Source organism: Mercenaria mercenaria, chromosome 14, assembly GCF_021730395.1.
Source record: "Mercenaria mercenaria strain notata chromosome 14, MADL_Memer_1, whole genome shotgun sequence".
Classification (NCBI taxonomy): domain Eukaryota; kingdom Metazoa; phylum Mollusca; class Bivalvia; order Venerida; family Veneridae; genus Mercenaria; species Mercenaria mercenaria.
The window spans coordinates 53,283,595-53,295,727 of NC_069374.1; the positions used below are offsets into that span (position 1 = coordinate 53,283,595).

General features: G+C 37.1%; 1 protein-coding gene across 1 annotated transcript in view; it reads left to right on the forward strand.

Annotated features, from left to right (window-relative positions):
• LOC123527581 (transketolase-like) overlaps window positions 1–12,133 on the forward strand; it is a 52,696-nt gene that overhangs the window by 36,994 nt on the left and 3,569 nt on the right. Inside the window, exons 9-10 of the mRNA XM_045307148.2 lie at window positions 7,109–7,316; window positions 9,688–9,902. Coding sequence (XP_045163083.2) covers window positions 7,109–7,316; window positions 9,688–9,902 — 423 coding nt within the window. The remainder of the gene's footprint in view (window positions 1–7,108; window positions 7,317–9,687; window positions 9,903–12,133) is intronic.

Consider the following 12,133-nt stretch of genomic DNA (forward strand, 5'->3'; position numbering starts at 1 on the left):
AAGCTATTGCTTTGAAACTTGGAATACTTGTTCACCATCATAAGCAGACCCTGTACATCAAGAAACATAACTCCATCTTGCTTTTTGCAAGATTTATTGCCCCTTTTGGACTTAGAAAATCAGTTTTCTTGGTTAAGTTTTATGTTTAGGTCAGCTTTTATCCTAAACTATCAAAGCTATTGCTTTAAAACTTGCAACACTTGTTCACCATCATAAGTTGACCCTGTACAGCAAGAAACATAACTCCATCCTGCTTTTTGCAAGATTTATGGCCCCTTTTGGACTTAGAAAATATCAGATTTCTTGGTTAAGTTTTATGTTTAGGTCAACTTTTTCTCTTAAACTATCTAAGCTATTGCTTTGAAACTTGCAACACTTGTTCACCATCATAAGCTGACCCTGTACAGCAAGCAACATAACTCCATCCTGCTTTTTGCAATAATTATTGCCCCTTTTGGACTTAGAAAATCATTTTCTTGGTTGAGTATTATGTTTAAGTCAACTTTTCTCATAAACTATCAAAGCTATTGCTTTAAAACTTGCAACAGTTTTTCACCATCATAAGTGGACACTGTACATCAAGAAACATAACTCTGTTCTGCTTTTTGTAAGAATGATGGCCCTTTTTAGACTTAGAAAATCATGGGTAGGACAATATTTCTATTACACAAAAAAAATCAGATGAGCGTCAGCACCCGCAAGGCGGTGCTCTTGTTAATATCAGTAGTAACTAAACAAACCAGTAAGAGCCTCTTCTTCCGATAATTTATCTGTTTACTGACTGCAAAATTCAACCCACGCAAAGTTTATAGAAATCATACGATGCGTGTTTACATTCAATGTGAGAGAATTAAGGCTGATCGGCTATGTTACCTAACGCATCCAGACGATTCAGATTTTGTTTTTAAAAAAGCATTGTGTGCGTTTCTGTAATTTTATACCGGTATACGTTTTTATACGCTTAGAAATTATTAGACATGCGTATTTGCATTATTTCTATACGTAATTTACGCTAATACGCATCTTATTTGGAGCCCTGTGGAACTATTTTTTGTCTTTCGCTGGATGTTACCCAAGCTTTGTAAGCCTGCGCAATTCTTAAAATGCACATTTATGCTTAATGAGTTACATTTGAGTATTGCACAATTACAAGTCATAAATATGACAGATTACATCGTATATTGGTCATAGCAAAGGGAATTGACACAACTTAACTTCATTCATGCAGTGAACTGTTTGAAGTTTGAGAAATCTAATGGAACTACATCCCTTCACGTGTTATTCGGTCCATTTAGAGAATCGCTGAACAGCAAGGACTCGTCAAAAGGCTTTCAGCCTTTAGCCGACTCAAAAAAATGTGAAAATTTTTAGGTATCAGGAAATTAATGCTGTGTTTCTTAAGAATGCTTTGAAATTTAATTACTGATAGACTGTATGTTATAAAAATGCTTGAGAACTAGGTCTTTACTAATTTTTACATTAGAAATTGAAAAGCAGTTATAGCGCTTTATTATAAAGCGCTTGGAACTATATTCAACAGTCGTTAAATACATATTACTCTATGAGCCAGGGGCCACTATCTCGAATGTACCTTAGTCCTAAGATGTTCATAAAGGGTTCGTAAGGTATTCGTAGCAGATTTTTTCTCTATCTCAAAAGCCTTGTAATTTAAGACATTTCGCAAATGTCCTCGTAAGTTAAGGCTGAAAAATCCACCCCTTAACGTTCTCGTAGTGTATAAAAAGTTATGTATGTCTGCCTGTCTGAAGGTGAATATGTTTCTTTCTTATTGTACCACGCTGAAACTGTCGTAAAAATATTTATTGAAGTTGTCATTCCGTTCGTTTGTGTCAACAAACATGAATATTATATTTCATATAGATGAATAAATTCAGTGCATAAAACGCACAGTTTTTTATTTCACAGAGAAGGAAATGCATTAACGTTTTTCCGTTTGTTCATCAGGGCTATCGTTTTAACGGTTTGTCAGATTTACATGGCATTTGAATTGTTAGGGCTGTGCTTTAGCTCAAACGGCCCTGTTGGAATCAACCTGTAACAATAATTTTTGGTAATTGGCACCGGCGGTATTTTGATATGATAAGAAATTAAAATGTGCAACTAAATGTTGACTTTTACCACTGTGACAATTACTGGGGTATATATTTACTGGCAGATGCTATTCGTCAAATGGTGTTGGAAAAACGTAAACGTTACAGTCATTTTTTTTTAAATCACATTGAAAACTTTAGCGCAGTACGATACACATTACCTACATATTTTGTATCCTTTGAGGAAGATATATCACAAATATGGTTGAAATATCCTATCACGGAATTACTGTATCATAGACATTTACCTGTGGACTGTAATAACTGGTGAGACTGAATTATGTTTCGGACTGCCAGCAGTAGAATTCGTAACAACGAAAGGAATTGCATTGTACAAGACTATATATTGATTTTCATACTGAACGCTACACGCGCATCCCCGGCTATACTAGCTTAATACTAGTAGATAGAATACACAAGACCTCAAAGTAGGTTCGAATACCGAGCGAGGCCTTTATAGTTTCCGTGATGATTTGCTAAAGACATTTAAGATCATTCATTTTCCACCTCTGCATTATGTGGGGGAGTATCAGTAAGGAATCCAGGAATACTAATGCATACTATCTCGAGAGCACGACATCTTATCTCAGTGCACGACATCTCATCTCGTGCGCACGACATCTTATCTCAAGCACTCGACATTTTATCTCGTGAATTGTACATCTTATCTCGTGCAAACGACATATTATCTTATGCGAACGACATCTTATCTCGTGCGCTTGACATCTTATCTCGTTCGCACGACATCTTATCTATATTTTATTAGGGCTTTTTTTGTGTATTCAGGTCATCAGTGAAAATATATTGACGAGTAGTTACTAATTAATGTTCCTCCTATTCAGATTTTATTAGCCCACCATCATCAGATGGTGGGCTATTCAAATCACTCTGCGTCCGTGGTCCGTCGTCCGTCTGTCCGTCCGTGCCCGCGAAATGATGGTTAAGTGACTGCATAACCGTACTTTCTCTTTGATGTCATTCATTCCGTTCTGTTTATGTGACTATTTTTCTTTTTATGTGACTGTTAGAACAATAGAGAGAACAATGGGGGAGTCACATAAAGACCGTTACGTTAGAACTTACGTCCTTCCGTCCGTTAACAATTTCTCGTTATCGCATCTCCTCAGAAAGTACCAGGGGGATTTTGACCAAACTTTGTCAGAATGATGTATTGGTACCCTAGTTGTGTCCCCCTGAAATTCAGACTGGTTCAACAATTTTTTAGTAAGTTATGGCCCCTTGTTTATTTCTATAATTTACATAGATTTATATAGGGAAAAACTTTGAAAATCTTCTTGTCCAAAACCACAGAGCCTAGGGCTTTGATATTTGGTATGAAGCATCATCTATTGGTCCTCTACCAAGATGGTTCAAATTATTTCCCTGGGGTCTAATATGGCCCCACCCCGGGGGTCACATGGTTTATATAGACTTATATAGGGAAAAACTTTGAAAAACCTCTTATCCAAAACCACAAGGCCTAGGGCTTTGATATTTTGTATGTGACATCATCTAGGGGTCTGCTACTAAGATTATTCAAATTATCCCCCTAGGGTCAAATATGGCCCCGCCCCGGGGGTCACATGGTTTACATAGACGTATAGGGAAAAACTTTGAGAATCTTCTTGTCCAAACCACAAAGCCTAGGGCTTTAATATTTGTAATGTAGCATCATCTAGTGGTTCTCTACCAGGTTTGTTAAAATTATCCCCCTAGGGTCAAATATGGCCCCCGCCCTGGGGGTCACATGGTTCATATAGACTTATATAGGGAAAAGCTTTTAAAAACTTCTTGTCAGTAACCTACAACATTCAAATTTGGGCCACATGTATGGTTTTGAGTGGCAAGATAAACCTTGACATGAGTTGACCTTGATTTTGACCTAGTGACCTACTTTCACATTTCTGTAGCTACAACCTTCAAATTTGGACCACATGCATAGTTTTGTGCACTGAAAAAAACTTTGACCTTGACATTGACCTACTTTCACATTTTTGAAGGTACAGACTTCAAATTTGGACCACATGCATAGTTTCGTGTTCCGAAATGAAATTTGACCTTGATTTTGACCCAATGACCTACTTTCACATTTCTCAAGCTACAGCCTTCAAATTTGGACCACATGCACAGTTTTATGTACCGAAACAAACTTTGACCTTTACATTGACCTAGTGACCTACTTTCACATTTTTGAAGGTACAGGCTTCAAATTTGGACCACATGCATAGTTCTGTATTCCGAAATAAAATTTGACCTTGATTTTGACCTAGTGACCTACTTTCACATTTCTTAAGCTACAGCCTTCAAATTTGGACCACATGCATGGTTTTGTGTACTGAAACAGACTTTGACCTAGTGACCTACTTTCACATTTTTGAAGGTACAGGCTTCAGATTTGGACCACATGCATAGTTCTGTATTCCGAAATAAAATTTGACCTTGATTTTGACCTAGTGACCTACTTTCACATTTCTTAAGCTACAGCCTTCAAATTTGGACCACTTGCATAGTTTTGTGTACTGAAATGAACTTTGACCTTAAGATTGACCTAGTGACCTACTTATACATTTCTGTAGCTACAAGCTTCAAATTTAGACCACATGCATAGGATTGTGTACCAAAACAAACTATGACCTTGACATTGACCTAGTGACCTACTTTCACATTTTTGAAGGTACAGGCTTCAAATTTGGACCACATGCATAGATTTGTGTTCTGAAGTGAAATTTGACCTTGATTTTGACCTAGTGACCTACTTTCACATTTCTCAAGCTACAGCCTTCAAATTTGGACCACTTGCATAGTTTTCTATACCGAAATAAACTTTGACTTTAAGATTGACCTAGTGACCTACTTTCAAATTTCTCAAACTACAGCCTTCAAACTTGATGCACATGCATAGTTTTGTGTACAAAGAACTTTGTCCTTGAAATTTATCTAGTGACCTACTTTCACATTTCTCAAGCTACAGCTTTTGAATTTGGACCACATGCACAGTGTTGTGTACGGAAATGAAATTTGACCTTGAGCTTGTCAATAAGTCTTGAAATTTGGAACACTCAAAATGGCACATTGGTGGGCGCCAAGATCACTCTGTGATCTCTTGTTTAAACTTTCCTGAAGTACAAAGGGGAGCGGTGGTCTAGTGGATAAGGTGTCGGCCACTCAATCCAGGGATCGTGGGTTCGAACCCCACTGGGGTCATGACCATGATTTCTCGTATGACACCAGTACTGGGTTTTCCAGGAAGCTGACTAGAGAGCGGTTCCAGTAAACTTGAAGCTTTCATTACAATTGAGCTAAAACAAATTAGTATAAACTTAAACTAAAGTACACGTTTATCACATCATTTTGGGGAGCAGTGCACACAATTGATCATCCTTTCATCAAAATTAAAACATAATCATCCTTACTGCATGTTAGAATAGCAACCAAATGCAGTTTGACCGATTTGCACATTGTGAGAAAAGTTATTAAATTGGATGCATGAATAATGGGGAAACAGAGAAATTCTTTGATATATGGGCGAAGCCTACATACTTAATCTTTATTTTATCCCGGATTTAAATTTATTCCTTTGTGTCACCCCGAATTTTTGGTGCATTTCTTATCAGTTCAATATTTATAACTATAACAAAAAATAAAGTAAATGTTCAAAACGGAAAATGTGGTCAGTTCCTAATTTGAAGACATTTTTTTCAAAACATCTACATTCTATAACCGGTAGTCTCACTTTGAGCCATTAAAAATAATTGTATACACACAAACAACACGCATATGCAGGCGCACATATGCAAGAACGTATATGCAAGCACGCACCCACTACAGCACACACAATGACGACCAATAAATCCACATACATGCGCACGCATGCACGCACGCACGCACAATGACAACAAATAAATAAACACATATTAATTGCACTTGTTTTTTCCTTTTTCATAACTTGGTATTACATGTATCATTTCAAAAAGATAAATGTCATATTTTAGTTGCTGACTATATATATACATGTATTATAATTCATGTTTTATATTCATAAGGTATGTAAATGTATATTGTGTATATTATAGAAAAAAATCAATTAAAAAAAAAACAATGTCATACGCTTGAGATAATATGTCGTGCGCTCGAGATAATTTAATCTTTAAAAAAAGAAATGCATATCCTAAACATACCACCGTTAAAATTCACTTAATGTGGATATATTTTCTCATGTTGTTGAGCAATAAACAGCTAGTGGGCTATTAGGTACACGCACAGTTGTTCGAAAATGACGTCATTAAATGGATTATCCATGACTTACGCTATCGTAACTAATTTACAATACCTTAAGTAACGAGCACTTTACGAGGGCGTTAAGAGGTGTTAGGAGATAGCCGAATAATGTTACCTTAGTCTTACCTTAGGTTTATCGTAAACCATACCTTAACTTACGATACGAATAAATTTTCGAGATAGTGGCCCAAGGTCGGCAGGTCAAAGGTCAAGGTCACAAATGGAGCTCAAATATCAAATTTGTCCTTTAGTTTTCATGTCTAGAGCATAACTTAACCATTCATCTTATTGTCTTCAAACTTTGTGTATAGGTATGTTGTGATTAGGCAATGTGCAGAGCAGTAGGTCTTACACACGCTCTAAAAAATTTCTTTAAATTTTCACTTCCTTCTCTGGTCTAGAACTTCAGGCATATATTGCCCGGCTTTGGGGAGCACTTGTTCCAACTTTCATCCATGGTAACACTAAATGAGCTGTGCCATGAGAAAACCAACATATTGGCTTTGCAACCAGCATGGATCCAGACCAGCCTGTGCATCTGCGCAGTCTGGTCAGGATCCATGCTGTTTGCTTTCAAAGCCTACTTAAATTAGAGAAACCTTTAGCGAACAGCATGGATCCTGGATTCTGGATCCGTGCTGGTCGCAAAGCCACTATGTTGGTTTTCTCATGGCGCAGCTCAAATACAGAGTATTGCAGGAAAGCGTTTTCTTTTGTAGGATGCCCATCCAGATCGCTACATAGAATGCTTTATTGCCGAGCAGAATCTTGTTGGTGTAGGAATAGGTTGTGCTACCAGGGACAGAAATGTTGTTTTCTGTAGTACGTTTGCAGCTTTCTTTACACGAGCATTTGACCAGATCAGGATGGGAGCCATTTCACAAACCAATGTAAACTTTGCAGGATCTCATGCTGGTATCTCCATAGGTAAGATCATTTTTACAGATTTTTAGCTGGACTATACTGCATGGAGTGCTGCCTGCTTGCCTGGGCTTAACCCTTACCATGCTAAATTTCTGTAATGAACTTGTCAGACTTCCATGATCTGACTGCACGGATGTGCAGGCTGATCATGATCTACACTGGTTGCAAAGGCAGAATCAATTGTGTACAGCATGATAAGGCTTGTGTCAATGTCTTTCATCTAGATTTTTTGCTCATAAGACCAAAGTCCTCTAGACGAGCTTTTATGTTCACTTATTGTCCAGTATTCAGTCATTTGAAATTTCGTCAGACATCTCTGAGACTGTTTGGTGGAAGTTGATAAAACTTAGCATGCATATTTAGTTTATACAATTTATTTTAGCTTGATTATGAAGAAAGCTTCAAGCTTATTTCAACCAGTCTTGAGTCCACTTCCTGGAAAAACCAGTATGGTGTCATATGAGAAGGTGTGGTAGTGACCCCATTGGGGCTTGGACTCACGACCCCTGGATTGAGCGGCTGACACCTTAACCACTGGGTCAGAGCTCCCCTTTCACATATTTCTTGAATGGTCTTCTACCGCACTTTATTGGATAGTTCTGCTGCACTACACATAGGGGTCACCAGAGCTAAAAGAAAGAAAAAATTTCAAGTAACATATTCTTTTGAATTGCTGGCCTGATTTTGAAATAATTTCACAGAAATTTTTCATGTATTACCCTATACCAACTGTCTTCAGATCTTTCAGATTTGTTAAAAACAGGGGCACCAGCAGACATGTTACTTTTCCCAACATATATATAGTGGAAATTTTTAAGAATTTTTTTTTAGAATCTACAGGCCAGAAATATTCTTAATGTTCCTTTGGTGACCGGACTCTTATAAGATTGTTTAAATTTGTTCATTTTTTTTCCAGTTTGTATGTATAGGGAAATATTAGCCCAATTCCAAAATAATTTAAGACAGAAGTATCTAGGGTGACCTTCTTCAACAGTTGTTCAAATTATTCCAGTTGGTAAAAATAACCATAGCCATTAGAGTTCTTGGTCACTTTTTCCGATATGTATATAGAAGGAACTTTGAAAATCTTCTCAGAATAATTTCACAGAATTGTTCTCCTGGTGACTGAAGACCAGGATTGTTAAAGCTTAAACATACGGTCATAAGGGGGAAGAACTAGTTTTCCCTTTATGACTACAATTTCCATGTACTAGTCTGATTATGATGTGCACTGTTTGCTATGCAGTCTGTGTCATCTTGGTAAGCACTCCCACCTCTCTCAAAAAAGTGTTTGAACATGTAACATTAGAGATTGTTATATGAGCCGTGCCATGAGAAAACCAACATAGTGGCTTTGCGACCAGCATGGATCCAGACAAGCCTGCGCATCCGCGCAGTCTGGTCAGGATTCATGCTGTTCGCTTTTAAAGCCTATTGGAATTGATGAAACTGTTAGCGAATAGCATGGATCCTGACCAGACTGCGCAAATGCGCAGGCTGGTCTGGATCCATGCTGGTCGCAAAGCTACTATGTTGGTTCTCTCATGGCACGGCTCATATATCATGGGAAGTTGAGTACCTGGTGTTCTGGTTGGGATTTAACTCTGTTAGACTATAGTTATGATCCTGGACTTAAAATAATGAAAAAGTACACATGAAGTGTTTTGAAGTTTATGTTGCATGTATGTCCAGAAGTATTAGACCTAGTGTCATAAAATCATGTAGGAATCTTATACAACATATGCTGTTTTTCACTCTGCAAGACCATAGTTATTGCCCTTGACTTAATCAAAAATAAAAGTTTGAGTCCAACATATCTCAAAAAGTATTGACCTGGAGTCATGGAATTTTATACAAATGATATTCATCATGTAAAGGTATGCACCTTGGGTTTTATTCGGGATTTAACTCCTTACATCCTAACCTTTCCTCCAGAAACAAATGAAATAAGATTTTACTCTTTTGATTGTTTTATTTTGTTTCTTGATGATGTATTGTTGTAGCAATAATCCCACCACCCCATGATGACTCAAACTCTCAAGCAAGGTAAACTAGAGTAGTTAAAGGTAATGGGAGCATCAGTGTCCTATTGAAACAGATCTAGTTCAACCTTTTTTGTCGAACTTTAATAATTCGTACACAACCGTTCTCTCCGACTTGTCTTCAGGGGCCGGAAAAATCCCTGTATAATGAACTTTGTGCAATAACTCGAACAACCGATCACCCGAACAAATTTTGCTTGTCCCGTCGTTTTCGAGTTAACAAAGTTTGACTGTATTTAGAATGCGAATACAGATCTTGTTAAACCTTTTTTGAAAGAGGTTGGTAGTATTTAGAATATGAATGTAGCTGTTCTATTACTTCCTTATTTTAGGTGAGGATGGTCCGTCCCAGATGGCACTAGAAGACCTGTCTATGTTCAGATCTGTGCCAGGATCTACCGTGTTCTACCCCAGTGATGCCGTGTCTGCCCAGAGAGCTGTTGAATTGGCAGCTAACACAAAGGGAGTGTGTTTCATTAGGACAAGTCGACCAAATGTTCCTGTTATATACAGCAATGATGAAGTATTTGAAGCTGGCAAAGCAAAGGTAAGGTTCCTGAAGCCTTCAATTCTTCAAAGAAGTTTACCCTTTCAGAAAGGCTCTGTTACATTAGGAATGATTTCACAGAGTTTTGAACCTTTGCAGAATAACATACATACATCGTGATTGCTATACTGAAAGTTTGATATCATTTTATACGTGGGTTGATCCATTAGTAATGTCACTGGGGCCATATAGACATGAAATGAAAAGAAACTAAGAAAAATTCATATCCATGTACCTTGATCTATTTGCAATATTTTCAGGGGAAAAAAAACATGAAAATATTTTGCACACTTAGCGAGATATTGGCTTTTAATTAAAGCATGATAACTGCAATAATGCCATATTTCACTGATGTTATTGATGTTAGAAATCATCATTTTTTGTCACTAAGCTGCATCAAGACTAAACACTATTTTGTGAACTAAAATATGCAATGACATCACAAAAGTTTTATCTGCAGACTACAGAGAGACATTACTTCACATTATTGCAATAGCATATGACTTTGTGCATTATTTTGAGATTAGTTGATGTCTATTTTTAGCTCGACTATTCATAGAATAGTAGAGCTATTGAACTCACCCATGCGTCCGCGTCCCAATTGGGTTAAGGTTTTGTATGTAAGCTGGTATCTCAGTTACCACTTGTGGGAATGGATTGAAACTTCACACACTTATTCACTGTGATAAACTGACTGACATTGCACAGGTTCCATTACTCTATTAAATTTTTGCTTTTTTACAAAATTATGCCCCTTTTTCAACTTAGAAATTTTTGGTTAAGATTTTGTATGTAAGCTGGTATCTCAGTACTCGCTAATGGGAATGGATTGAAAGTTCACACACTTGTTCACTGTCATGATCTGACATGCACAAAGCAGGTCCCATAATTCTATTAATTTTTTATGCCCCCAGCATCTACTGATGGGTAGGACAGTTTTTCTATTATACAAAAAAAAATCAGATGAGCGTCAGCTGCTCTTGTTCAAAATTATGCCCCTTTTTCGACTTAGCAGTTTTTGGTTAAGTTTTTGTATGTAAGCTAGTATCTCAGTATCCACTAATAGAAAAGGATTGAAACTTCACACACTTGTTCACTGTCATGATATGACATGCAGTGCAAAGGGTCAATAACACAACTTCGCAACAATTATGCCCCTTTTTCAACTTAGGAGTTTTTGGTTAAATTCTTATATATAAGCTGGTATCTCAGTACCCATTAATGGGAATGGATTGAAACTTCACACACTTGTCCACTGTCATGAGCTGATAAGCACTATGCAGGTTCCATAACCCTGTTTTGCTTTTTTTTCTAAATTATGCCCCTTTTTCGACTCGTATTCATTCAGTCGACAAGGCTGTTGAATAGTCGAGCGTTGCTGTCCTACAACAGCTCTTGTTGTTTTTCTGTTAATAAATGAACATATTCAGTGGCAAAAATTTCATAGGCCCTATAATATTCACTCATGTAATGAAGACTGAATGAATGTTTGTTAGTTTGTTTTGGGTTTAACGCCGTTTTTCAACAGTATTTCAGTCATGTAACGATGGGCAGTTAACCTAACCAGTGTTCCTGGATTCTGTACCAGTACAAACCTGTTCTCTGCAAGTAACTGCCAACTTCCCCACATGAATCAGAGGTGGAGAACTAATGATTTCAGACACAATGTCGTTTATCAAATAGTCACGGAGAACATACGCCCGCCCGAGGATCGAACTCGCGACCCTGCGATCCGTAGACCAATGCTCTTACCCACTGAGCTAAGTAGGCGGACCTGAATGAATGTATATCTTAATATTATTTTCATAAAAATACAAAAAAATGATTGAATGCACCACGTATGTAGTGACATTACTTTTGGATCAACCCTCATAGCTTTTAGTCTTGAATTGCACAAAATTTTGTTTTTATTTTACTAATTATTTGAAACTACAAATTGAATTTCAGCCAAATTTGGTTCAGATTTTTATTACCAGATCTAGTCTTGTTTCGCATAACTTTAGTTTAACAGTTTATTTTCATTACCTTATTATTCATATTATCAAGTTTGTCAATGTTTGAAACATACGAAGGTGTGTCATGGCTAGATCATTGTTTATTCTTTCACCCCGTACTTCTTAGTAGCATGGTGTAGAGTAACGTAATTGCTTTTATTCAAAGCGATCTCAAATTTTGGTGTTTGTCCGACATTGTTGCAGAATTTAACAAAATGATTTTTTTGACAACTTACA